The sequence below is a fragment of the Cuculus canorus genome, chromosome 24 (assembly GCF_017976375.1).
Source record: "Cuculus canorus isolate bCucCan1 chromosome 24, bCucCan1.pri, whole genome shotgun sequence".
In the NCBI taxonomy this organism is placed as follows: domain Eukaryota; kingdom Metazoa; phylum Chordata; class Aves; order Cuculiformes; family Cuculidae; genus Cuculus; species Cuculus canorus.
Window position 1 is genome coordinate 6,866,579 of NC_071424.1, and position 27,837 is coordinate 6,894,415.

Sequence of the window (27,837 nt, forward strand, 5' to 3'; positions counted from 1 at the left end):
TCCATCGTCCCTGGGCTCAGCCCTGGGAGCCGCCTCTGCAGCAGCCGCCCCGCTGACCCCGGCAGCGAAACCAGAGGGGAACCAGGGCTCCTTTCAGCTCGTTTCTTTAATAAGGAGACAGTTATCATTACAAAATAACCGTTGAACAAGAAGAGACGGAAACAACAGAGTCCACACGAGAGGAAGGGGCTTTAAAAGCAGCTTCCCACCGGAGCCGAGCACTGTGGGGCCGGAACAGGGCAGAGCGGGGCTGGCACGGGGGTTCTTGGATCCAGGAACCACCCGAGCCTTTGACTCCCAAAGAAGCTGCTCCTCCCTCCCAGGTTTGGGGGAAGAAGGAAAAGAAAGCTGAACTTGTGGCCAAGCCTCACAGCTTCGCTTCCTTTTAACCCCAGGAGACCAAAGCCGAGCATCTCGATGGCATGGCGGGGTGGGCACCACGGTGCAGCTGGGAGAGGGCACTCCCGGCCCCGAAACGGAACCCCCCCCCGACCAGAAACAACCCAAACTACTCCACGAAGCCTTTTAGCCACTGGATCTTTGCTGCGCCCCAGTCCTTCCAATGCAGAAATGCCACCGGCAGGTCGGCCCTGGCATCCGTGCCCAGCGCTGCCCCGTCCCCTCGCCCCGCAGACGGTGGCATCTGTGGCCACTGAGGCGGCGGCTGATGCGGCTCATCCTGTCAGTTCGGCTCTGCCACTGAGCCCCACGAGACCAGGGGACGGCAGACACATGGGGGAAGGGGGTCACGGCTCACCCGTGGGCTGTCCCTGTGGGCTCCCGGCACGCCGTGGGCTGATATGGCTTCTAAAGTTGCTCCGACGGTGAAATGCACCAACGCGACACACGACACCAAAGCCACGATGTTGCCGTTACCCGGCCATGGGATAAATCCAACGAGATACAGGAACAAGACACACATGGAAGTCACGGCTGTGTCGGTGACGGCTCACCCTCCGCTGGTGGGACTGGCTCGGCATGCTTTGCTTCTTGGCATTGGGTTCTTCTTTTACATCGTTTGATTATGTTTTTATTTGGGGAAAAATTAATCGGGGCGGTGGAGAGCACTCGGGCAATGGGTTTTGTTCGTCGCCGTCTCTGCCTCGCTGGAGAAACGTGGCCGGGACAGAGGTGCTGGCGGCGAGCGGTGGGACAGAGCGTGCGGCGCCGCGCTCGGCGTTCCCCATGCTGCTACTGCTACGAGGCTGCATCGCATGCACGGCTCGTGGTATTTACAGCTATGGCTCCATATATTTGTAACTACACACAACTAAGGGGGGGTCAGAGGCAGCGCAGATGGCTTTAAGATGATGTTTATTTTTCCCTTTTTTATTTAAAAAAAAAAAAAAGATAAATTATGTATTAAAGTCACAGCTCCCCTCCCCCGCTTCTCCAAGGCTTAGAGTCCAAATGGAAACAGCCGGGTGGGATCTCTGCTCCTGTGAGACCCCCGGCGATGCCGCGGGGCTGGGGCGCAGTGGGGGCTGTTTGGGTGTACGGGCGGGCGAACCTCCACCTGCTTCCCAAGGAAAGCTGCCGGGCTGTGCTCACCCGCTGATTGCCAAGAGGAGGATTTTAGTGCTCTTCCCAATTCCTTCTTTTTTAACCTATTTCCACATAAAGCAAATGCCCCCCCCCCACCTTGTGCCTGGATGGATTCAGAAGGGACCCTGACTCCAGAGACCGAATCCTGCCCTGACCGAGGGGCAGCAGCCGCCCTCAGCTCCACAATAATTGTTAAAAGCACCCCGAGATTTCTTCTCCTTTCAGCTACAAGATCAAGACAGGACCTCGTTTGCTGACACTGACACATCCATTAGGAAAAAGGACTAATTAAAGCTGGAGATTGCCCTGCGGGGCCACTCATTTGATGACCTCCGAAGCCCCTGTAGCTCAGCGTGGCCCTGGAGCCACCTTCAGCCCATAGTCGAGCGGCCGGGCTCGCCCCACGGCACAGCTGAGGTGGTGCTGTGATCTTTGCAAGGCTCCATTCCAACCTTCCTACCACCGTACCGCAGCTTGGGTGGCCAAGCCCCAGACCTCCCCAAGGCTGCAGATGTCCCTCCCCGGGCACTGCTCATCCCTCCAGGCGATGGGTCTCATCCCGGTGTCCATCCTGAACCCCTACTTGTTTCCCATCGTCTCCTCGCCCCCAGCAGGAGGTCAGGAACTGGGGACCTCAAGGGCTCTGCCAAAGCATCTGATGGTGTCGGGGTTTGGCACTTTGTCCTCAGGCTCAGGTCCCCCTGCACTGAGGTCCAGCCTGGGCGCTGCACACCCAGAGCAGCATCCTCTCTGCCCAGAGCATTCCCAGAGCTCTGCTTCTCCACCGCAGCCCCCCCGGCTGAGTGCAGCACCCTTTGCTGCTTAACTGTGCCCAAACCCCAAAGCACAGAGCCCAGGGAAGCAAGCGGAGCGGGAACACGAGGCTGCTGAGGAGTCAGAGCCAGGACGGGAACACCAGCTCACACCAGTGGTCCAGTACAGACTGGGCTGAACTGGGCAGAGCTGCCAGCCCCTCTCCTGACGTTGGCTTTCCAGCTCAGGGACTTGGTCCTGGCTCATCCCATGGTAGGAGAGGTGGCCTGGAGGAACTCTCGCCCCCTGTCAGGGACATAGATATGGCTTTTACCCCCGAGGGGAGCAGGAGGGGTGGGTTTGGCAGCCAACGGCCCGGTGGGGAGCAGCAGCTCACGGGGGTCCGGGGCTCCGGATCCTGCTGGCCATGGGCTCGCTCTTGCTCTCCCACTTGCATCACGATGGTGGGATGCAGGGAGGGAGCAGGAGCTCCTCGTAGCCCTCAGCTGTCCTGGGGCTGCACTGGGGTGCCCACAGCAGGGCTGAGCCTGGGGACATGCGATGGCCTTTGGGGAGGCACCTGGCACCGCTCCGCAGGGCTGCCCACTCCGTCTGGAAACCGCTCAGCACAAACCAACCTTGTGGAAGCACCTTGATCTACACATTTCAGCCAAGCGTGATGGGACACACGAAATTCATGCAGTGCTCACCTCACTGGCCTCTGGGGACACTACAGCCGGCAGAGGTGTTGGTGACCTGCACTGCGCTGCCGTTGTGTGCACATCCCACCACGTGTCTCCTCAGGGCTTCCTCTGCTCAGACAGGCCCCACAGCTCCGAGTGCAACATCAAGGGCTTGGCACCCCACCACCACGCCGGCCACGGCGGGGCCCCACACCTCCTGCAAGCCTCTCTCCAGAAGAAGCCAAACCTAGAGCTGGCCAGGAGCTCTTGGCCATTGTAGGTTTGGAACCACAGCTCTCGCCTTTCCAGCACAGAGGGAGGCAGAGCAGGACAGAAGTTGGAAGGTCTTCTCAACTGTTTCGATGTCATCACAACTGTTCACGCCCCAAACAAGCACAGTGGGTCTGGTCGTCACACCATCAGGCTCCAGTACCACCTCCACACAAGGTCAGCAGTTCGCCACGGGAACCCAAGGGAAGGCCGGCGGCAGCGATGCTGCAGGCTGGTGACGCTGCCGCCAGGGAAGGCCCAGGCGTGACGATGGCTTTGCACCTGGAAGGAAAGGGATGGCGAGTGGAGGCGATGGGACATGCAGCAGAAGGGAGCGATGCTGAAAAAACAAAAAGAACCATCCGTGTCTTTAACCTCTTCCCCTGGAAGCTATTGGCACTGTCTGGGAAACCTTCCACAGCCATCGAAGCGTATTTCAGCTCAAAACAGAACGAAAAACCAAAACCAAAGGTTGCGTAACTGAGGTATCGGTAGCTCTGGGTCGCTCTCCTGTCCGCAGTGCCGCGCCACGCTGCCCGGCACATCTCCCTATTTGTTTTTCCCAAGAGCTGCGTCTACTTCTTCCTCCGGCTTCAGCGAGTGCCACTGGGCAATGGGCCGCCGGGGGTTGGCCAGCATGTCAGACCAGTGCCGCAGCTCCGTGCCGGTGGAGTTGAAGCCCGTGAAGATCTTGCCGATGGCTTCGTTCTTCCCCAGCTTGTCGTAGTCCAGCACCGTGATGACCACCTGCACTTTCTGAAGGAGGAAATCTTCTTTAGAGGGGTGCTCTAAAGATCTCCGTGTTCCACAGCCTCCGCGCTGTCCTCACCCCAGGGGTCACCCAAGGCTGAGCTCCACCGTGGCCCATTTTGGGGCAGGGTCCCCTCTGTGCCCATAACTTCCTTCCTCCTCCTTCCCGGAGGAGCCCGGGGGCACGGGGGAGCCCAGCTCATCCTGGGAAAGGGCACCAAGGGGTGGACTGAGGCTGGGAAAGAGTTGTGGGCTACAGTGCGTGATGGGGCTGGGCTGGGGCAAGGGGCACACGTAAGGGCTAGGGCAGGATGTGGAGGGGCAGAAGGCACCTCCCAATGGTCCAAAATGCCCCTGGGACCACTGGGAGGTCCCTGCTGTGCCTGGGGTGAGCACTATAGGACCACGAGCAGAGGAAAGTCCAATTCCAGCTGTGATCTGGTTTGAGGTTCCATCTTCCATGGGTGCTGCCCAGCCTATGCCCCTGCACCAGCTGCTCTCAGCATCAGCCCAGGTTGAGACTGGATGTATTTCATGGGTGACTGGACCAGGAGCTCAGCAGGAGCCACTGAGGCTGTTGGAAAGGCTGGGACATGGGCTCAGGCAGCTGCAAGACTCCCATGGCCTCCACCCTGCCTCCCTCCCAGGGAAGTCATCAAACAAACCTGTATCTGCTCAAAGGGGATCTCAAAGCTGAAGGACTCATTGAAGTAGGGGTTCAGGGTCTTCTTTTTAACTGTGGTCTTCTTCTTCTTCAACCTCTTGCCATTCTGCAGCAGGTGGATCTTCACGTAGGGATCTGTTGGGGCAGGAGGACACATCAGCCAGGACCAAGAAGCCCAGGGAACACCACCGGCCTGGATCCAGGATGATCTCAGCCCAGGAGGAGGTGCACTATGGGGTAAAGAGGCCTTCACAGGTAAAGGTGCTCTGAGGTTTGTGGATGGAGGCAAAAGTCAAAATATTTGGGCTGGAGAGGATTTGTGGGTGCAACGGCCCAAGGGATGGAGCTCTTCTGCATCCTGTGAGTTCCCTTGTAGGAGGGCTGCAGACAGCAGAGTGACAGTGCTGGGTGGTGGCCTGTCACCCCCGTTTCTGTGGCAGGACACCCCAGCAATAAAACTGAACTCATTCGAGGTGTGCAGGTACTGCTCTCCTGGTTCAGGCAGGTCTGGAGAGACCTGTGGACCCCTGGGCAGCGAGCTCAGCCCTGGGATGGAGTTGGGGAGACTCTTCTAGCATAAAACATGCTGTTGACTGAGGTCCTCAGCCCCAAGTTGAGGAGAAGCAGGACCAGGAGCAAATGGCAGAGGAGCATTTTCACCACCCGGGTCCTGCACCGTCCTGTGCACAAACAGTGGCCGACCCAACTCAGTATAATCCTTCTCAAGGGTTGGAGGGCTCATCCCATCTCCATCTCCCCTCAGCCAGACCTTGGGCTTCCCCGAGCCCTGCCAGACTGATGGCCCCAGTGTCCCTCCCCAACAAAGGACGCCAAGAGCCCCACAGCGGGGCTGGAGGAGGATGCCCACAGGCTGACACGTACCTGAGAGACCCCCAACATCCATCTTCTTTAGGTTCTTGGCCTCCAGGATGCAGACAGTGAGCTTCCCAGCCGTGGGCACGTACCGGAGAGAGATGCAGATATCTCCCAGCTTCTCTGGCTGCCAAGTGGAGCAGGGAGCAGATATCAAAGCCTTGCCACTGCATTGTCCCGCAGCGTTGGGACACAGCCCTGCATGGAGATTCCCCCCCAAAACCTGCTCAGCTTTGGATGCAGCCATGAGCTTGCACCCTGTGCACCACCACAAGGATTTCGTCACTTGGAGCTGAGGCAGACAGACCCAGAACACCACTCGAGATGTTTCTACTCCTCGTTTTTGTCATGGTAAAGCTTTTGCACAGGGGAACAACAGGGGTGGATCCTGGCCAACACCCATGGTCAGGAGACACGTGGCATTCAGGTGGGACCCCACAGGGATCATCATCCCAAGCACTGTGGGATGGCCCAGAAAGCAGACCTTGTGTCACAGCCATCTCATATCTCCATCATCCTTTCCAAGGGTTTCAGCTGGCCAAGAGCCTTGCTCTGGCCCCACGCTCACCTCCTCCTTCTCACCACTCTGCAGGTCCCGCCACTCCTCGATGGGCTGGCCCAGGTCCACCGTGTTCATGGGCACCTTCACCTCACCAATGATGTCATGCTTGGAGAAGCGGTCAAAGTCATAGATGGCCATCACTAGCGTCTTCCCACCCAGTTCCTGGTAGGGCACCTGCAAAAAGAGGGCCACCAGGCTGACAGTGGGCTCAGAGGAGTCCAAACCAAGACCACCCGCTCCCAGCAGCGAGGGTCAAAATACAGAACCAGGACACAGTCGGAGGGGAAAATGGGAGTGGGGGAGAAGGTCCAGTGTTTTCGGTAGGAAGCAGCTCACCTTGAAGGTGAAGGTCTCATTGAAGGCAGGGTTGAGTGTCTTCTTCTGTACTTTGGTCTCATACTTTTTCTTCTTGTCAGGGAGTAGGAACACCTTGACATACGGGTCTGAGGTGCCACCCATGTCCAAAGCTGGCAGTTCAGCAGCTTGAAGGATCCCCACAGTCAGCTGGAGGGGAGAGAGGGTTGTCTTCAGCAAGACGCCCCAGGCACGTGCTGCAGATGCCAAAGGCGTCTCCAGCCCAACGTGGGGCAGGACTCCCCACAGCACAGCACCCAGCTCCTCGCTCTCTCCTGTGCCACTCAGGTCCAACAGGGAGATTTCACCTCTCAAATGCCCTCCCTGGTCGAGTCCCACTCCTCCATCACCTCCAACAACCCCCAGCCTCTTCTTCACCTGGTTTGCCTGGAAATCGTAGTCCAGTGAGAACTGCAGCTTGCCCAGGTTCTCCGGCTCCTTCTCCTCCTCTTCACCTTCCCCCTCTGTCAGACCTGTCTCCGCGTCATCATCGTCCTGTTGGTCCTGCAACAGCAGCCAAGGCTCAGCAGCAAGGTCACAGCCCAGCGTCCCCATCCTGGGATCCTCCAGCGCCCCAGCCCTAAAGGCATCTCAAGCCCTGGGTTCTCCCCATGAAGAGCAAGGAGACCTCCCACACTGGGGACATAAAGCCCTGCAAGAGCAGCCCTGGGGTGGCATCAGCTCTGCCTACCACCACGCAGCTGCTGGGAAGCCCCCAGGCTGGTCCAGTCATGACGGGACTCCAGCAGAAGGAGTTTTGGTACGTCTGTGGGGTGGCTGCACACACGCAACCAACCACAAAGGGTGCAGGGCTCCTCCACCCACCGACCCGTGCCCAGGGGCCACTACGGCCAGTGCTGAGGTTTTATTAACTTAGAAACAGAGGCACACCCTAATTGTCCTATGTCTAAGGCAAAGCCACCTCTCCACACCTCCATGGTCCATGGGGTGGGAGCTTTGGCCCCTTATCATCTCTCTGACGTGCCCCTAGGTCCCCCGTCCCATCCTGGAAGCAGCCAATGGAGAAGGGAAGCTCGTGGTGGCACCTACCATGGTGGGCGTCCCAGGATGGAGAGGGAGTGCACAGACAGAGCAGCAGGGGAGGATGTCGGCAAGAGCAGCAGAAGGGAAGAGAGTCATGTTATAGAGAACATCAACAAGGAACCCGCGGTGAAGTGGAGAATTGGGGTTCATATGGGGTTCATAAGTTGAGTCCCAGAAGCTGGCAGCCCTCACCCTCCATCAAGGAACCCCACCCCACATCTCCCCACCACCGCGAGGGCATTGGACAGGCAGGTATGATGGAGCACCTCCACTCAGCACTCGTCTCTCCAGCCCCACCTGTGTGCCCATGGTGCCCACAGGGCTCTGAAGAGCAGGAATGGACACCCAAGATCTCCCACCCTCTCCAGGGCCATTGAATGGCCAGGATCCCTCAAGACCTCCTTCCTGCTGCCCCCTAGGACAGGGAGGTATCTCCAGCTCCGCTCCATGCACCAGCATTTGCCTCTTGAGTACGGGCTTTTTGGGGTCCCCCCAAACCCACAGACCTTGTGGTCCTCCCCTCTCTGCTAAAGGCACAGATAAACAAGAGGCCAACTCAGAGGAAGGCAAGGAGACACAAGGGATTAAATTAACATTTGCTGTTTTGGGTGAAGCACAAGGGCAGCCTGAGCCTAGTTCCATCCAGGCCACCAGCCACTGGAAGAGGACAGGGCTGCTGGCTCAGCTCCAGTCTCCCCATCCCAGGATCTTGTTGGCTCCTTCTCCTCTGCTGCCTGAGCTATGAGGGCCACAAAATGGTTTGTAACTCAACCAGACGGATCATTCTACACCACCAAGTGCAGGACAAGGCCAAGCAGTCCAGAAGGACGTCACCTGGTTGCCCGACTTCATGTCTTTCATGTTCATAGCATTCTTCATGCCTTTGCCCTTCTCCTTCTTGTTCTTCTTCTTCTTGCAGCAGCACTTCTTGCAGATGCAGAAGCAGCAGGTGAGGATGAGAAGTCCAGCTACCACCGCGATGGCGATGAGGGCCCAAGGTGGCACTGTGGGCAAAGGCCGGTGTTGTGGTCAGCCTACAGCTCCCTCCTGGCTCCAGCCACCCCACCGCCTCATCCCACACGCAGCACTGGGACCAGAGTGGTGGTGGGGTCATTGGGAATGGGATACATCAAAAAGGAGGCAGCTACTCACAGGGGATCTTGTTGAGCTCATTCATGAACTTGTCTCGCAGCTTGGTGAACATGTCCTCCTTGCTCTCACCTGGCCCTGCAGCCTCAGTGGAGTTTTCCATTGTGGCCATGGGCATCGTGGTGGCCACGGCCTCTGGGGCCATCATGGATGCTTGCTTGAACGTCATGGTGGGTCAGGGACTCCCTGAAACACAACAAAGCCACAGTGATCACCCAGGTTCCTGCTGCCCCTACTCCTCCACGTGCCCAGGCTGTGTCCTTCAGAAGATGTCTCCACAGAGGACAACTGCATCGACAGTAGGGCTAAATCAGGGTCTTGATCTTCTGCTAGAGGGGCACAGGGACAACGGTTATGAAGGACATGAGAACTCAGACTCACGGATTACCTCACAAGTGACGGGAAGCCCAGTCATCCTCTGCCCCAGCCCAGCAGGGTTTGAAGCAAGAATGGGGACAACTCATTATCTTGCAAGTGTGGTATTCACTCCTGCAAGCAAAACTGGACCCAAAATGCCTCCTTAACCCAGCTCCAAGCCCCAAGTGCCTCCCCAACCCAACTCCAGGCCCAAAGTGCCTCCACAACCCAACTCAAGACCCAAAATGCCTCCACAACCCAACTCTAGGCCCAAAGTGCCTCTCTAACCCAGAAGAAGGCAAGCTTGCAAAGGGAAGATCAGAGCAGGCAAGAAGCCGAGGGAATTAATGGTGCTGGTAGAGTTAAGGAGAATCAAAGGCTGCCGCTGGGGGAAGCAAAGACCTGAGCAGGAGCACAGATGCCAGAGTAAGGAGTTTCTGGGGGCACATGAGTTCTGGAATGGGGAGAAACCCTTGTCCTGCACCTCTTCTGCCTGCTTGGTGAAGCCTCCTCGCCCCAAGCATTTTCCCCCTCACACCAGCTGTTCCTCCATCCTTCCCACAGGGGTGGAAGAGGAGTGTTCTCGCCTCAAAAAGTCAACCAGAGACAACCGGGGCTTTCCTGCTCCCAAATGGCTCTGGCTCCAGCTGATTCTGTGACTTCCACCCCAACAAGGTCCCTGCCATGAGCACATGCTTCACCACCACAACATCCCTGCTTAGAAAGAGCTACAGGCACCAATGGCAGGGCTGACGTTTCCAGGGCTGCCAAAAGCATCTGGTTGACCTACAAACCAGGTTGATGGCAGGTCCTGCTCCCCAGGGGAGAGTCTACAGCGACCCCAGCCCCAGGAGCCAAGATGAGCTGCAGCACGAAGGGATTGAATGTACTCTCAGTAAGTCCACAGATGACACTAAGCCAGGTGGAAGTGTCAATCTGCTTGAGGGTGGGGAGGCTTTTCAGAGGGATCTGGCCAGGCTGGATCCATGGCTGAGACCAATGGGATGAGGTTCAACCAGGCCAAGTGCGAGGTCCTGTACTTGGGAAACAAGAACCCTGTGCAGCTCCAGGCTTTGGGAAGAGCGGCTAGAAAGCTGCCTGGCAGAGAAGGACCTGAGAGTGTTGGTTGATAGCAGCTGAATGTGAGCCAGCAGTGGCCCAGGTGGCCAAGAAGGCCAATGGCATCTTGGCTTGTATCAGCCATGGTGTGGCCAGCAGGAGCAGGGAAGGGATCGTCACCCTGCACTCAGCACTGGTGAGGCTGCACCTCGAATCCTGGGTTCAGATTTGGGTTTCTCACTCCAAGGAGGACCTTGAGGGGCTGGAGCATGTCCAGAGAAGGGGAACAGAGATGGAGAAGGGGCTGGAGAAGAGGTCTTATGAGGAGCAGCTTAGGGACCTGGAGTTGTTTAGCCTGGAGAAAAGAAGACTGAGGGGAGACCTGACCTCATCTCTGTCTACCAATTGCTGAGAGGAGGTTGTAGTGATGTGGGTGTTGGTCTCTTCTCCCAAGTGACAGGTGATAGGATGAGAGGAAATAGCCTCAAGTTGCACCAGGGCAGGTTCAGGTTGGACATCAGGAAAAATGTCTTCACCGAGAGGGTTCTCGGGCACGGGCAGAGGCTGCACTGGGAGGTGGTAGAGTCCCCAATCCTGGAAGGATTTAACAGACGGGTGCATGAGGTGCTCAGGGATCTGGTTCAGTGGTGGACAGGTATGGTTGGACTCGATGATCTCAAAGGTCTTTTCCAACCAAGCGATTCTATGACTGTCTCCCCACAGCTAGCCAGGAGCATCACCTCTTGGTTTAACCTTCATGCCTTCCAACAGCAGCATTTGCCGTGGGAATGCAATAAAGGCAAAGCAAACAGAAAGGCTCAGTCACCAGCACCGCTGGGGCAGCAGGACCCCCTGGCAGATGCACAGGGGAGGGGGCGGCTGGAGAAATCCTTTTGCTGGCTTGCAGCTGGCTTTGTCCTGTTCCCACACCCTTCCCCCCCTTGCAGAGCAAAGGGGGCACCATCCCCAACTGGCTTTAAATTGGAGGGGAGAAGATTTAGACTAGACATTGGGAAGAAATTCTTCACGCTGAGGGTGGGGAGGCCCTGGCCCAGGTTGCCCAGAGCAGTGGTGGCTGCCCCATCCCTGGAGGTGTTCAAGGCCAGGTTGGATGGGGCTTGGAGCCCCTGATCCAGTGGGAGGTGTCCCTGCCCATGACCAGTGGAACTGGATGGGCTTTGAGGTCCCTTCCAACCCAAACCATTCCATGATTCTATGAAACAGAGTAAACCCAGTGTGATCTTCTTTAGGATGAACCTCTTGGAGGCAAAGCTACTGGGATCCATCCTGGCTGGGCAGAAGAAAGGGCTGCAGTAAATAATCCTGCATGTGCGAACTTGGGGGCTATTTTTAATCTGGTTTAGGGCTTTTCTTTGGCTCCTTCCTGCATTTTGAAACCCTGTGTGTGCTTTCCAGAGCCACATGTACCAGAAACTCCCTTGAAAAGTGCAAGGAGTAACTTCTGGAGGTGCAGTTCATCCAGGAGGGTTGGGAGCTTCCAGCCCAAAACACAACACTCATTTATTGCAAATATGCCAAATCAAAGGCCAAATTCAACAAATCAAAGGCAACTCTCAGCCAGCAAACTCTGGCTGCAAAAACAGAGGTTTTGCAGACACTCTTTTGCAAGCCCATGCCTTTCCTGAGCATCTTCGAGAGCTACACCAATAGTCAGACCCTGCAGTTGAACAGCTATGGATCCAATTGTTTGTTACTTGGGAGAAGAACCCAGCACCCAACTTGCTACAACCTCCTCTCAGGCAGTTGTAGACAGTGATGAGGTCTCCCTTCTGCCTCCTTTTCTCCAGGTTAAGCAATCCCAGGTCCCTCAGCTGCTCCTCATGAGACTTCTTCTCCAGCCCCTTCCCCAGCTCCATTCCCCTTCTCTGGACACACTCCAGCCCCTCAATGTCCTTCTTGGAGTGAGAAACCCAAACTGGGATTCGAGGATTTGAGATGTGGCCTCACCAGCACCAGGCACAGGGGTTTAATCCCACCTTGAGAGTCGTCCGGGATTGCTGGGGGCCTGAATGTGAACGTTCTCATCCATCTCACGAGGAAAACTTTCATCCATGTGATATTGATCTGCCTGTGTGCACACATCTCTCTGTATCTGAGTGGTTATTGCACTGTGTAGTAAATAGGACCGAATCTCATCATTTTTTTAGTTTAACTCGCTAATTAATTTGATTACAACCCGTATATTGGATTGGGTTTTAATTACTTTGTTAATCAATTTATAATTAAGTGTTAATAGGAAATTCACAATCTTACCTTATTAAACTCTAAATTGCTGATAAATCACAGTTTGGTGAATTCCCATCCGCGACAGGGATACGCTAATTCAGGACACAACTGCCAACGGCTTGGAGCTCAGGAGCGTCCCTCGCCTACAGCCTGCAACTCCGAAACCAGTATGGACCACAATAACCAGCTCCTCCTTTGGATTTACCCATTCTGGATGTCTGTGGAGGTCCACCGGCTTGGACCTGCTCCACATGGATGCCCCTCAAACATGCTGGGGAGCTAAGAAGTTCTCCACACTCTATCAGCTCCTTCTCCTGTCCTTGGACCTTGGACACAACCACCTTCATGCCCCGTGGAGTGGCTGTAACTGCCACAAACACCAGAATAGGCATCGCACAGCCACAACACATCAGCCAACTCCCCGTAACTCAGCAGTGGACGGCGCTGGGGGACGGACCGAGATGCTGGAGGTGCCCACAGCCACCACACCCTGAATCAGGTGTGAATCAGGGTGAATCAGGAGCTGCTTCAAGGATTATTTGATGCAGAGAGCTCCACAAACCTTTCCATCAGCCGAGGATACCCAGCCTTCTTTCAGTTTTTCACCTATTTGCTGGAGTCACCATGAGTGCCGGCAGCTCCGTGCCCCAGAGCCAGGCGGCACTGGGCAGCACTGGGCAGCACTGGGAGCTGCAGGCATCCTCGCAAGCTGGCCTGCTGGGAAGAAATGGTTGGCATGGAACCTCTTTTATTGAGGTGATAGGGATGGGGACAGGATGATGTCCCCTGCCTGCTACATGGCCAGCAGCTCCCCATAGCCCCGCTATGACCTCACAGCAGCTTTTCATCCCATAAATTCACCCCTTGGATGGGGTTTTTACCCTCGTGGATCAGGCAAAGCATTTCCAAGCAGGGTTCTCGCTGCAAGAAGACCAGCCTGAGGGTTTTTTTTCCCCCCATTACAGCACTGGGGTTTGCCAGGAGGCAAGCAGAGCTGCCGGAGGAGCTGCAAGCAGGCAAGCAGATGCTGCCTGGGGCAGTTTGGATGCTCTCCAGCTCACTGCAGGCACTGTTTTTGCAACGGTGGCTCCCCGACCTGACCTGTATTTCTGTGCAAACAGCAATCTGTGCCAAAGCAGGATCGGGGTGAGCTCTGCAGGCAGCTGGGCTTGGGGAGAAGAAAAACGCTGGGCAGCACTGGGCATCCAAGGTGGGGGATGCTGTCACCTGCCCTGAGCTCCTCGCCCCAGGCAGTGGTACCCAAGAGCTGCGAGGCACTGGCTTTGAAGGGTTCTGAGCACCAGGATGGCCCTCTCCTGCCCCCCAAGCTCCAGATCCTGCCCCCAGGCCAGGAGGAGGCTAAGTCCTGGCTCTGCCCTGCTCCCACAGGCACAGGACAGGGGGTTCCTGGCGAGCTCCCCTGGGTGGGCAGCAAGGACAGCAGTGCAAAGCGAGGGGGGCACCAGGGTGGGAGACCCTGCCGCGACACAGCCCTTGGCAGTCGTGCAGTGCAGGGTGGGCAGCACCCGGTGCGGGGACCCACCGAGCCAACCTCCCTCCAGTACCCACACCCTCGGGTACCCCGTGCAGCTCCAGGCTGCTGCGGCTCCCTGTGCTGCAGGCATCGAGCTGCGGCAGCCCCGCTGCAGTGCTCTGCAGCACAGCCGGGCACAGGCTGCGACTGCGATGCTGCTCACAACCTGCTGCGAACGCTTACCGTGACCTAGGGGACGGGGCAGGTGACAGGGGCACAGCGAGGGGCGCTGAGAACATGCAGCGCGGCGTGTGCTTCAGCCCGTGTGTGCATCCCTCATACCTGCTTGCATATCCCACGCGCACGCACTTGCATGCGTGTTTGTGCATGGCAAGGGATGTAAATGCTCGGGCAGTGTGCATACATGTGCAAGTGCGCAGGTACAGGGTGTGCAAATGCTTGTGCAAGGAGTGTGCATGCACACCCGCAGATGGGGACGGGATGCTGTCCCCTGCTCGCCACACGGCCAGCATCTCCCCATAGTCCCACTACAACGTGTTAGTGCACAGCAGATGCACTTGTGCACGGCACGTTTGCCGGTCTGTGCACGTGTGCAGGCACCTCTGTGACACACGCAACTGCTCATACGTGGGATATGCAAGCAGCTAGGAAGGGATGCACACTTACACAAGTGCTTGTGCAGCTTGCAAGTGTGCGCACATGTGCTTGTGCACAGGGCATGCACGCGTGTCTGTGTTCTGGCAGTCATGTGCACGTGTGTGTACGAGCACATCTACTCTTGATGTGTGTGAGTGCTCGTGCACGCGTGCAGCACTACAAGTGTTTTTGCCCACAGGTGTGCAACGCGCCTGGGTGTGCGCACACCAGTGCCCGCTCTGTGTACTTCTGTGCCCACCTTCTGCGTGCCAGCACGCATGTGCACAGCTCCTCAGAGGTTTGCACATGCGTGTGCATGACTGTGCACGTGTGTGCATGCTGCTGGAAGGGGACGGTGCGCAATGCATGGAGCATCCGTGCCTTTGCGGGGTGGCACCAGCACTGTCACCACGCACACCTCTGCATGCTGAGGGGGCACTGGGACAGTGTGTTCCCCGCCTCAGTGTCGCGGCGAGTGGCTGCTGATTGATGGCTGGAAAGAATTTATAACGCAAGAAGGGAAACCCCTGGCAGCGGTGGGAGCGGCAGGGGGGCACGGGGAGATGCACCACAGCGGGGACAAGGTGCAGTGCAGGTGCTCAGCTGGGGAAATGCTGCTCTGGGGGTTATGGAGGGTGCTTTGGGGTGCTGCCCAGGGCTCAGGAGTTGCAGGCAGCATCAGACCTTGCTGTGATGGCTATTTTTGAACAAGGTAAGATAATTAGTGTCATTAATTGCTCCATCGTCTGCACAAGCAGTCCACATGCTCAGCAGATGAGGACTGGGGGGGAAACTGAGGCATGAGAAGGGCTGGGAGGGCAGGTTCATGGGAACCCTGTTTCTCCCCTCCCCTTGCCTGGGTCTCTTGGAGCCTGCAGGACCCCACACCCCCTGCCATAGGGATGGGGGGCTTGATCCTGCCCCACCATGTAAGGGGCCAGGGCTGGGCAGGGTGAGGATGCCGTGGGGCAGGCAGTGGGGCAGTGGGCACATCCCCTCACTCGCCAGCCCTGCCACCGCCTCGCAGCATGTCCTTGGTCACATCCCTTGTCCCCCAGCTTGCCTGCTGCAGAATCAAGGGGGGGACCCCGACTTCTTGGCTGTGGGTGCGAAGCCGTTCCCAGCCCCATGGAGCACATTCCTGGTCAGAAGGGCCCATCCCGGCCCCCTGTCCCTGACCCCTCTGGAGGTGCCTCCAGCCCCCTCAGTGCTGCTGGGAGGGCGGCAGGGATGCGCGCCGCGGGCCCTCAGCACTGCAATGCAGTCCTGCTCCAGCTCTGCTTGCCTTTTTTTTTTTTTTTTAATTTTGCAATTTTTCTTTTTCTTTTTTTTTTTTTTTTTTTCCCCCTCCTTCTTGCACGTTGCCGCAGGAGCCGGGGCGCCCATCGCAGCACCCTGCTGGAGGCTGGAGGGGAGCTCGGCCCTCCGTTACCGCTGCTGCCCCCCAAAACACCGCTCGGCCGCCCCCGCCGAGGGCATCACCTGCGACTCCTCCAGTGCTTGAAGTTTCCTCTTTACTCCTCCTGCAGAACCACACTGGTTTGGAGCTGCCCCCGCCACCCCCCTCCCACTCCCCATTCCTCTGCCAAGACCCCAGTGATTTAAAGACATAAATAAATAAAGACAGTTATAAATAACCATTCCTGTCAGTCCTTTGCCCGAAAACAAGGGTTGGTTATGGCACCATTAACAAATACCAGCTGAGGAGGGGTTCTCACCACCCCTCCTGCCCCGCTGCTCAGCCCCGGGATCCCCAGCTCCTCCCCACCCTGTGCCCTCCGGAACACACGAGAGCTCATCTAGGGAGCAGGACAGGGTGGGCTTCACCCTGTGGCTGCTGCGGAGACCCCAGCTGCTGGACCCCTGCGGTGCATCACCCCAATCTCACTGCCCCTCATTGTCCTGCAGCCCCCCAGGTGCTCCCCCCAGCCCACCCCCATGCGTCACCCTGAACCCCCAACACGTCACCCCCACAGCGCACTCCCCCCAGCTGCAAACATCTGGCCTGGAAGAAGCTCCAGGGTCCCATGTCCAACGCAGCCCCCCAGGCAGCAGCTCCCCCCGCTCCCCAACAGACTCTGCCCTCACCCCCTCCCTGTTAGAGCCCTTCTTGCAACCCGCACTGAGCCCCAAACAAGACCCACTGGGGCTTTGGCCCTTTGCTGGTGTAAACCCCTCTGGCTCCACCACCCTTGTGGGGGCTCTGCTGATTTACACCGGAGGGGAGCTGGCTCCAGCTCAACTGTGCTCCAGAGGGACAGAGTCCCCCAATCCCGTTTACACATAATTAAAACCCAGGCTGAGTTGCACTTGCCGGCAGCGCCCCAGGGTCTGGTGGGATGGAAATCCCATGCTGGAACTGACGATCCCATTTCAATCCACCTCAGGGCATTTCCCATAGTGGGAAAAGCAGTTCTGACCCTGGAAAAATCCCTTTCACGAGCGCTTCATCCATCCTATCCTGCTAAAGGGTCCATCCCAGAGACCCCCTGGGCTGCCACAGCCAAAATCTGGGGGCACAAGGGGTCCCCGGTGATGGTCCTGAGCATGACAGGTACCGGACAGGACAGGAGATGGAGAAGGGAGTTTGGAGGAGAGAATTCATCAGCTGGGGTGGGGGTTTTGGGGACCATGCAGGGAGAAGCGGAGTACACAGATGAGCGACGGCAGCGGTCTTCACCCACCCACAAACCATTCTCAGTGGTTACACAAACCGGCTGGTTAAAACGGGGGAAACGGGAAGGTTCACCGCTTTAAAAGATTCCAAGGTCCTCAGGATGCCTCTCCCCCAGCCCCATGCTCTTAACCTCATCAGCTGAGGTGCCGAGTGAAGGACGATGCCCGGGAAGGGAATGTGGGGACATAGGGAAGGACCGAGATCATAGAATCCGAGAATCATAGGTTGGAGAAGACCTTTGAGATCATCAACTCCAACCGTACCTGTCCACTACTAAACCACATCCCTGAGCACCTCACGCACCCCTCCAGGGACGGGGACCCCCCCACCTCCCTGGGCAGCCTCTGCCATGGCCCTGGAACCCTGTCAGTGAAGAAGTATTTCCTAAAACATCCCCGCGGCCCACAGGCAGAGTGGGGGGTGTCGGGGGATCCAGCTGCTGGAAACCCCCCTGATCCTCTGCAGGGGAGGCTTTGGCAGCCAAAACCTCTCCCCAACAGGGAGGCAAAGCCCGCTGTGATGGCAGAGAACAGAAAACAGCAACAAATCAAGATTAATGAGGCTGAGGCAGCAATTAGTGCCGGCAGCTGGTGGCTGAGCGCCAGGCTGGGCTGTGGGCAGGCAGGGAAGGGGGGACCCGGCTCCCAGCTCTCCCAGTTCAGGGTGCTGGGTCCCGGCTTGTCCCAGGGAGACCCCAATAAGGGGAGAAGCTCGTTAGGTAACGGCTGCTGCTACCACGGACCCGGAGCAATGAGTTATTGCTCCTTTATGGGGCGGCAAAGCCAAGGCTGTGAGCCCATTAAGTGAGATGGAGAGGGGGGGACCCTCCGTGAATGTCAGCTTTGGGACCCCTAAACCTGCACCACCCTGTGTCAGCAGAAAGGCTTGGATGATTGCTAATGAAAATCCCAAACTGCTCCCAAAGGGAAGCCCTCTCCCACCCTGGTGTTGGCAGGAAGCCCGGGCACTAGTGCATAGAATCAGAGAATCATGGAATCATGGAATGGTTTGGGTTGGAAGGGACCTCAAAGCCCATCCAGTCCTATCCCCTGCCATGGGCAGGGACACCTCCCAGCACACCTGGTTGCTCCAAGCCCCATCCAACCTGTCCTTGAACACCTCCAGCGATGGGGCAGCCACAGCTTCTCTGGGCACCCTGGCCAGGGCCTCCCCACCCTCATCATGAAGAATTTCTTCCTAATGTCTCATCTAAATCTTCCCCCCCTTCCAATTTAGATCCATTCCCCCTCATCCCATCACTCTATGCCCTTTTCAAAAGCCCCTCTCCAGCTTTCCTGGAGCCCCTTTCAGTACTAGAAGCTTCTCTAAGGTCCCCCTGGAGCCTTCTCTTCTCCAGGCCCTTCTGCATCCCGCGGGCAAGCAGGGATTTTGGGGTAGAGCTGAGACATTTGGCAGTTCCCCGGCCAGATCTTGATGCCAGCGGCCGTTTGGCCCAGGAATAGTGGTCCAAGAGCTGACGGGGGGCAGAACCCGCCTCTTCCAGATGCGATGCCTGTGCACCCCTTCAGCCCTTCTCAGAAGTAAAGACCCTCCATCAACACTTCTGTCGTTGTGGGGCTGACGTTTCCAGGCTGCCGTGTCGGACACGGAGGGGACACGCTGGGCCAGAGTTTCAGCTCACAGCAATGAGAGTCTCATTAAGGCAAAACCACGACTTGGCTTCTAATGGTCATTTGATTAACAGAGACTTGCTGGCACTGGCTGTGCGGAGGCATGAGGAGACCAAGGGGTCAGGGAGGAGGGACAGGACAGGGAGCTGGGGAGGAGGCTGTAAGAAGGGGCTCTGCAACAACACAGCCCAGCAAACCTGGAACCCTTCCCCAGTCCCAGCACAAATCCACAATCGCTGCTTTAGCGATGCCAGATCAGACCCTTCAGCAGCAGCAGCCCAGGCTAACTTCAGGCACACTTTCCACCACGGGTCCCCGCTCCCACCTGCATCTCCCTTCTCATCTATGCTGCTGAGGGCGAGGGAAGTTTCTGCTCCTCCATCCCCGTTATTTTCAGGGATGGATGTTTATACGGAAGCGGACAGCAGCACAGGTGAGGTGGGGTGATGGAGCATCCTTACTCCATCACCCCTGTAGAGACACATCCCCTGTGCCCCCACCCAAGCATGAGCACACGCTGTTGGTGACCCCCAAGCTCTCCAGTCCCCTCAGCCCCAAAGGCGCATCACTGCCGGCTCCCTGAGGGGAACTGAGGCACAGCACAGGGCAGCAGCACCTTGAAAGAGAAACCCCACAAATGGGGCTGAGCCATCCACACACAGGGGTGAACTGCACTGTTCTTCACAGCTCAGAGCCATGCTGGGACCGTGCAGCTCTGCCGGCACCTGCATTAGTGCCACAGCCACCAGCGCCTGCCAGGACCTACAGTGCTGCTCACCATCCTGCCGGCCAGACACCAAGAGCATCTCTGGATGCAGACTGGACCTGGCTTTCATCCCCTTCCTCGCTGAGGCATGCTCTGCTCACCACCTCTCATCACCAGCCGGTACCCAGCTCGTCTAATTAAAAGCTAATGATGCGCTGGGGCTCAGCAACCCTGACTGCAGGCCCTTCCTGGGAGTGGAGTAATTGGGGGAGCGGGGCCACCATGCTGTAAAACTCTGATTAGTTCCCCAGCTGGTCCCTGGCATGTCCCCGCAGCCCTACTCTGCTGCAGAGGCACATTCAGGGTCCCCCTCCTCGCTCTGAGCTGGAGGTGCTGGGAACGGACACTGCAAATGGACCCAGGACCACGGGGTGATGAGCTCCTCCCTCGCTGTCCCATGTGTGGGGACCCCAGATCCTCACCTTGGAGCTCTCAACCTCAAGAAAGGGGACCCAGCCCTGGGCTCACTGGGGAGCTCTCGTAAAATAAAACAATAAAAAAATAAATGCAAGGGCTGCTGGGTTTAGAGCCTGGCACCGGCCTTCGATAGAAGAACTGCTCTCGCATCACAGCAGCTGCGTTATTTACAGCAAACCCAAGAGACATCGAACAGTTAAATGCAGTCTTAAAGGTAGCCTTCATCCATCACTCGGGTACCAGATTAACGGCTTCTGATGCTCCCAAGTCAAAGTCACCAGCTCGGATCCAGGCAGGCTGTGCCGAGCTGCCACAGCTCCCACTGAGGGCAGCGCACCCAGGGGAACGGGCACCCAACAAGCAGCAGGGATCTCATCCTGTCCCCCAGCTCAGCTCCAGGAATCTCCCTGTGCAGCAGCATCACCCCAGGCACCCTGTCCCGTATTAGGGTCCCCTTCCAGTTGGCAAGGGTTCCCCCAAAGAATCATGCCTACCTGGGGCTGCTCGCAGAGCTGCACGGTTTGTCCCTGCACGGGGCCACCGCTGGCAGCCAGCAGCATCAGGGTGCCAGGCCAGACAGCTCAGGGGATGGCTGTGCCTTCGCCTCTGAAATCAGGACAGCATCGAGGTGAAACAGGGGAAGAGGCGAGGGCCAGCGCGTGATGCCTGCACCTGCTTCGGCAGGGAGAGGACGCCGGCAGACGGGTGCTCAAAGCCTCGCCTGGCACCCAGGGGTGCTGCTCCCCAAGCCCCCGGTTCCCAGGGGTCAGGTCCCACTCATCCCTCACCGCCAGCGTCGCTTCTGCCCCAGCAGTGAAGGAAGGACACGAGGAAGCTGAAACTAGGGCTGGTGCCAGGGCTCCCATGGGAGCCGGGGTAGGCGCTGCGGCAGCCGCTCCCACCACACCAACCAGTGTTTTGGTGCCAGCAGTGAAGGGACCAGCAAGCACCTTCTCCCTCCTCCCTTCTACGGCTCTGGGCTCTCCACTTCCATCTGGTGCTGCCGCAATGCTTGGCAGACCCACAGAAGGCAGCCACCTTGCTGATCAGCTGGGGAGCAAACAGGAGATCGTGACGACGTACCTGCTTATAAAACCACAGAGCGTGGCACCAGCAAAGGTCAAGGTCCCCCCAGCGCACCGGGAGCAGCCCGTGGCCCCTCCAGCCCCCAGTGTGGTGGCACAAGCACGGTGCTGTGCCGAAGAGGGGACAGGCCACCCACGTCCCTCCAGTCCGCAGGGAGGTTGCAGCAGCTCCGCTCGGGCTGTGGGAACCACTCACCGTCAGCGTTTCACCCAGAGGGTTTTAGCACATACCATGCGCTGCACACCCCCCTGTGGGGACATAACCACCCCTGAGGACACCAGAGCATCCCACGTGGCACTGGTGGCTGCAGCCAAGCCTTGGCAAACCGCTGGACTCACCCCAACCACAGCCAGGCAGGCAGCCCTTGGCTCCACAGAGCCGAAAATGGCCAAAAAGGCCTCCAAAAAAGAAAGGGGGGTGGGTGCTGTCAGTGCCCGGCTGCCGCTGCGGCGCCGATGATGCCGTGGTGGCTGTGCCTCATTCTGCCAGTGAGACCAGCACAGCTAAACAGGGCATCAGAAGGTGATGGGCTGAGTGATGCTGGCACTTTGAAGGCTCTGCATAGCCAAGCGTGCCCGAAACCCACCTACCCGGGCTGGCACTGCTCCGCCTGCAATGCTGCCCCGCTGCCCGCACGCCCTGGCAGCGGCCCCGTGCAAGAGCAATGGCTCACGATCGATACAGGGGGAGAAAAAAGAAGCCAGACAAGCTCCTGGGGCAAAGCCAGCAGCTGCTCCAGGAGAGCTCTGAGACGAGGTCGATCGATTTGAGACAGGAGAGCACACACCCTGGGCTGCTCCTAAGCTAAATGAGCACAAGCTAAACCAGCAGATACCAGCCACAAGGTGCCACATCCAGGGACAAGGCTCCACATGCCCGTCAGGCTGTGGCCCCCAGAGGGATCTCCCGAGCACTCATCCAAGCCCAAGGTGGCAATGGGCAAGGGTTAGAAACCCAGAAAAGTGGCTCCAGCGATGCCCACCGCTCAGCACCCCCTGCCTCCCCGCAGGCTGGGGCTCAGCCCCCGGGCACCCGCTGTCTCCGGATGATGCTGGGAGCTGCTTGAGCTGCTTGCCCAGCTCCAAGGCACAGAGAGCCCCCGCGCTCCTGGGGCCACGCGTCCTGGCAGCATTCGGGGTGAGAAAGGGGATGGTGAAGGCACAACGATGATGGCATCAGCAGGGACAGAGCAACACGCCAGCCCAGGGGGATTTAATCACGACATGAAGCACCATCAAGGCCAGGACAGTGGGAAGTGACTCACACAAATAAACCTTGTGTAGATGGAGAAGAGCCCCCATGAGAACCAGGAGTCCAGCCCTGACAATGGGTAAGTGCACAACCACGGGGTCCTCTGCTCCTCCCAGCCCCTCCAAGATGCATCCCTACATTGCTCCAGGTGGTCCGGGGGCACAACAGCACGTGCTTTTGGGGCTGCATGGAAGAACTGCTCTGGCGATGCGTCTCGGGGAAGGCTATCTCCCCCAGGAAAAACCCAGCGAGCCCAGCTGCCTGGGGAGCAGCAAAGCACGCTGGCTCCCAGTGCCCAGCAACAGCTGCCAGACCAACACCAGCAGCCACTGTCCCCTCCGAGGGTCCCCCAGAGCCACCAGACAGGGACAGTCTCCATCAGGCTCTCACGCAACACCAACCAGCAGCTGAGCCTGGCACGGCCACACCGCAGTTCACTGCGACAGCCAGGCTGCCGGCAGCAACGCTCATGTGTGGGCAGCAGCGGGCACGCGCTGGCGCCTTCTCCCCAGGCACCAACTTGGCTCTTCCCCAGCTTTGATCCAGGAGAGAACTCTGTATCTCCCCTGGGATCAGAGCGAGACAGCATCAGGGCATCCGTGTGCTTGGAAATCCATGCACAGCACTGAAATCTAGAGTTGTTTTCCCCCTTGAATCAAGGCTGATGGGAGCAGTGGCCACCTTGGTGATCCCAGCAGCCCTCGGTCACAATCACAGAATTATGGAATGGTTTGGGTTGGAAGGGACCTCGAAGCCCATCCAGTTCCACCCCCTGTCATGGGCAGGGACACCTCCCGCTGGATCAGGGGCTCCAAGCCCCATCCAATCTGGCCTTGAACCCCTCCAGGGATGGGGCAGCCACCACTGCTTTGGGCACCCTGGGCCAGGGCCTCCCCACCCCCATCGTGAAGCATTTCTTTCTAATGTCTAGTCTAAATCTTTCCCCTTCCAATTTAAAGCCATTCCCCCTCATCCTGTCTTTGCACTCCCTGATCAAGAGCTCCTCCCCAGCTTTCCTGGAGCCCCTTTCAGTACTGGAAGCTGCTCTAAGGTCTCCTCAGAGCCTTCTCTTCTCCAGGCTGAACAACCTCAACTCTCAGCCTGTCCTCATAGCAGAAGGGCTCCAGCCCTTGGATCATCTTTGTAGCCTCTTCTGAACCTGTTCCAACCATATCCCACAGGAGGAGGTGGGAAGCATCTTCCCAGCATGCCACGATGTTGCCAAGCAGTTTGGTGGCTGGTCCCAGCTCCTGGGGGTTGGCAGAATCACTTTGGAGTGAGACATCACAGGGGGTTCATGGGCGATGAGAAACGCCTCTACCCACTCCAGTGCTTCCACAGCAGCAGCTGCCGGATCAGCTCTGCCAACCCCAAACCAGCCTGGCACACCTCGGGCATCCCCGCTGCCCGCAGACACCCACTCGTCCCCATGAGGAGCTTCAGCCCAGCCCTGGAGCAGCTCCCTGCCACCACCTCCAGCTCTCTGTGGGCTCAGATGGACTCAAAGGTTGGAAGAACCCGAGCTCAGCGCTGTGGCTGCCCTCAGCACCCTCCTGCACCACAACCACCCGCTTTGCTCACTATATCCTGCACCAGCCCAGAGCCCCCGTCTGCTGCACTCTCCCAGGGCCGGAAGGAGCTAGGGAGCAAGAAACACCCCAGATTAATTAAAAGACACTGCTTTTCCTCAAGATGCACAGCCCGTGTGGACGATGCCCCCATACGAGGCGTGCCCCACCAGGAGCCCCTTCCAGGCACGTGGGGCTGCAGATGCCTAACGATCAGCAGTCGGCAGCGACGGATCTGGTGCAGTCAGACAACCACTTGCACTGGGAGAGCGGGATGTGGGGCCAGGCAGCAGCAATGCAGCACCGTCCAGCACCACCACAGTCAGCCCTCAGCACCACTGTGCCCTCCGCCAGAGCCAGCTGCGCTTCCCCCATCCCAAAGCCGTGGCACAGGGGCTGCAGCACCTGCAGAGCCACCGGCAGTGACAGGGAGCTCCTCCAGCCTCCAACACCACTATCAGACCTGCATCAGCATCCAGGGGCACTGCGAGTCCTCCTCCACACACCGGAGAGGATTAAACATCACCCAAGTTCCAGTATGTGGGTCCGGGGTGCAGCAGCCCCCAAGCACAGGGAGGGGCTGGGACCCCAAGGATGGCAGCGCCCACGGCACCAGCACAGTCCTCAGCTCTAGGATGACACCAGCACGGGGCATCCCCGATTCCAGCCACGTGTTGCCTAATTTATGGTTTAATTAATAAATGGGGAATTATGCCGAGTTTATCCAATACTTTCAGACGCGTGATGTTATCAAAATCCCATTACCAATGAAGGAAGGCATGAAAAGCATAATTAGCTTTGGCATCTGAAACACTTCAGTTGATGAGATAACACAGTTATTAGGGCTAATAATCAAAGGGCACGTTGGGGAACGCAGCCTCCGGCAGAAGCTGAGCCAAGGGCAGCCACAGCCCGGTGCGGGGATGAACGGGGGAACAGCCAGGTTTTCACCTGGGAGGAAAAGGCTGACCGCAGCCAAGGGCAAAAGCATTTTGCCAGACTGCACTTATCATCGGCTCCGGATATTGGCACAAGGAAAGCACTGGCGGCCACCAGGCTGAGAAGGAGCATGGCCAGGCACAACGATGAGCACCCCTGCCAGGGGTAGGGAAGAGGAAAAGAAAAAAAAATGGAAGAGTTGAAACCCAGCAGGTTCTGGGTCCTGACCACTTGCTTTGGGCATCAATCCTTCTGGAGGTCAGCGCGGCTGCCGGCTCACTGCTCTCCTGCGCAGCCCGGAGAAGGAGAAACTCAAGTCATAATTAGGAGCTGCAGTCATCCGGCTCCCAGAGCTGGGGCTTTGCCAAAACCACCACGAGCCAGAGGAATAGACCTCTCCCATCCCTCAGGGGTGAGCAGGAGTCCCGTCTCACTTTGATGGCCGTTAACTCAGGCGCAGTGACCGTCCCTGGCACTGATGGAGCAGGAGGCAGCTCCCCTGGGAGCAGCCGGCAGCAAACGCCACTGCTGCGCCATCCCACCCGGTCCATGGGCACAGCCTCGTGGGGACAACTCGCCAGCAGGAAGGCGGGTGATTTGCAACCCCTTCTCCCCAACCATATATATAAGGATGGATACATAAATATAGAAGGCTATTGATGTATATATACTGGGATGTCCTCCCTCCTGCCGTGACGCCGCATGGCACTGGGCGCTGTGCGGCAGAGGGTGCAGAGCCAGGGCTGCCGGCGGCGATGCAGTGCTGCCCACGCTGGCTCACTGCTGCGGTCCCTGAGCTGCCAAGCGGTGAGGGACGTGTCCTTGCCCTGCAGTCGGGGGCACTGGGGCTTCGGGCCGGCTCCTGGCAAACAGGGCACTTGTGCTAACCATGGAGGGTTGGGAGAGCCGGGCTCAGTGCCGGGTGATTGGGCAAGGTCAGACCCATATCTGTGCCTCACCAGCTGTATGGATGGGACAGGGCATCGTTCCGAGGAGCTTCGGGACTTGGAGGGATGTTTTACTAGCTTGTTCCTTTCCCAAGCAGCAGAGGTGACATCCCACTGTCACTGCTGGCTTAAATGACCTTGGGTGCATCACCTCTTCTGTGCCCACGCTCCCGCAGCACATGGGACCACAGCAAGCCATGGTACTTCCCACTAAGATCCTGTAGTGAAAAGCACCCAAGCACAGCCAAGGCACAGAGCAGTGGTTGCTCCAGGGGTGCTCCGGGGCTCCGGCAGCCCCCAGCCAAGGCACTGCGCTAGCGAGGAATAATGCAGCAGGCAGGAGACGACTCCTGCCGGTGGCTGCACTTCTGTACAGTGTGCACAGGAGTGACATCGCTGCAGCAGCACCTCAGTGCACAATAAATGTGAGCTTTCGCTCCAGGACTGAAGTTTTCACTGCTGCAGAGGAGCAGGCGGGGAGTCCTTCAGCGCCCTGCAGCTGCCACAGCGTGGGGGACTTTGCTGGGAGACGCTCTGCAGTGGGTGACATCCTACCGTGGGTGACATCCTGCAGCAGGGGACACCCCGTGGCACCCCCTGCCCTGGTCACTCTCACCTGAAGGACAGGGGAGTGCCCAGTGCAGAGGGACACGCAGAGGCACCGGCGCAGCTGGGGACCACAAAGCAATGCATCACACAGACATGTGCGTCCCTCTCCCCGTGCAATATTGCCTGTCCCCCGTGCAATGTGCAGAGCTCTTTGGGGATCACTCCTGCCCCCCTTTCAAAGTAGGCTGCAGGGGAGCCGCGAGGCGCGGGGCACAGCTGCGACACAGCCGTGGGGGTAAGGGATGCAGCACCTCGATGCTGATGTCCTCAGCTCCGGGGAGAGCCCCTTCCTCGCCGCTGCACCCCAACAGCAAGCGTGAGGAGCAAAGGAGGAATCCCGGCGCTTGCTGCAACCACGGCGGGGAAATTCAGTGTGGAGAAGGCACTGGCTGGAGCTGGCTCCCGGCCAGGCCGCTACGGAGAAGCCGCCGGTGCAGCGGCTGGAGCCAAGGAGCTTCTACTGGTTTCCAGCACTGGGACACGGTCCTTGCAGTGCACCGGTCCCCAGGCACCCCCAGGGCTAAGACCCCCAGGGCGCTCGCAATGGGGCGCACACAGGGATGCTGGAGCAGCTCTCGGCACCCAGAGGGCACCTCTGACCCGGTGGCTCGGCTCTGCCCTCCACCCCGAGGTATCCCCGCATCCCGGGGGTCCCGCATCCTCGGGTGGATCCACATCCTGAGGGGGCTCCTGCATCCCCTGGGTAGCCCCGCGTCCGGAGGGGAGGCGCATCGTCAAGGCAGCTCCGCATCCCGACGTGGGTCCCGCATCCTCGGATGCATCCGCATCCCGAGAGGGAGTCCCGCATCCCAAGGGGGTCCTGAATCCCCCAAGGCAGCTCCACATCTCGACGGGGGGTCCCTCATCCCCGTGTGAATCCGCATCCCAGGGGGATCCCGCATCCCAGTAGGGGAGTCCTGCATCATGGGGCGGTGGTCCGCATTCCCGGGGGGGTCGACATTCCCGGGGGGCTCCGCATCCCGAAAGGGGGTTCCGCATCCCTGCAGGGAGTCCTGCATCCCCGGGGCAGCTCCATATCCAGCAGCGGGAGGGGGGCAGTCCCGCATCCCGGGGGGGTCCCGCACGACACGGAGGCTCCCCATACCGAGAGAGTCCCGCATCCCGCGGACGGTGCTGCCTCCCCGGTGTGGTTCCGCATCCCGTGGGGGTCCCTGCCACCCCCGCAGCCCCCGCAGAAGCGGCTGCACCCACCTCCCCACGGGCTCGTTCCCCGGCCGCCTCCGGGGCGCCGCACCGCGCGGGCAGCCTCGGGGCACGGGACGGGACCCCGGCGGGAGCGGCACCGGGACGGATGGGGCGGAGCGCGGGCGGCCCGAGCGGCTGCGGCACCGAGGGGGGCTCGGGGCACTCACCGGGCGGCGCGGCGGGAGCGGCGGGAGCGGAGCGGGCGCTGCGGCAGCCCCGGCCCCTCCGGGCTCGTGTGCGGCGGCCACGCCCCCTGCCCGAGACCACGCCCACAGTCAGGTCTGTCCACGCCCCCTGCC

General features: G+C 58.8%; 1 protein-coding gene across 2 annotated transcripts; it reads right to left on the bottom strand.

Moving 5' to 3' along the window:
• Window positions 1–109: 109 nt before the first annotated feature.
• SYT2 (synaptotagmin 2) lies at window positions 110–27,837 on the bottom strand. 2 transcript variants are annotated; one of them, XM_054087885.1, is made up of 9 exons: window positions 27,706–27,837; window positions 8,651–8,833; window positions 8,333–8,502; window positions 6,833–6,949; window positions 6,437–6,604; window positions 6,107–6,274; window positions 5,548–5,665; window positions 4,667–4,800; window positions 112–4,007 (listed from the first exon to the last, which is right to left on the bottom strand). In XM_054087885.1, the coding sequence occupies exons 2-9, from the start codon at window positions 8,814–8,816 to the stop codon at window positions 3,801–3,803; spliced, it is 1,248 nt and encodes a 415-aa protein (XP_053943860.1). In that variant the 5' UTR covers window positions 8,817–8,833; window positions 27,706–27,837; the 3' UTR covers window positions 112–3,800. The 2 variants fall into 2 exon arrangements, with proteins under 2 accessions (XP_053943861.1, XP_053943860.1); XM_054087886.1 differs by lacking the exons at window positions 8,333–8,502; window positions 8,651–8,833; window positions 27,706–27,837 and adding an exon at window positions 7,505–7,682 and having other exon boundaries at window positions 110–4,007; window positions 6,833–6,958.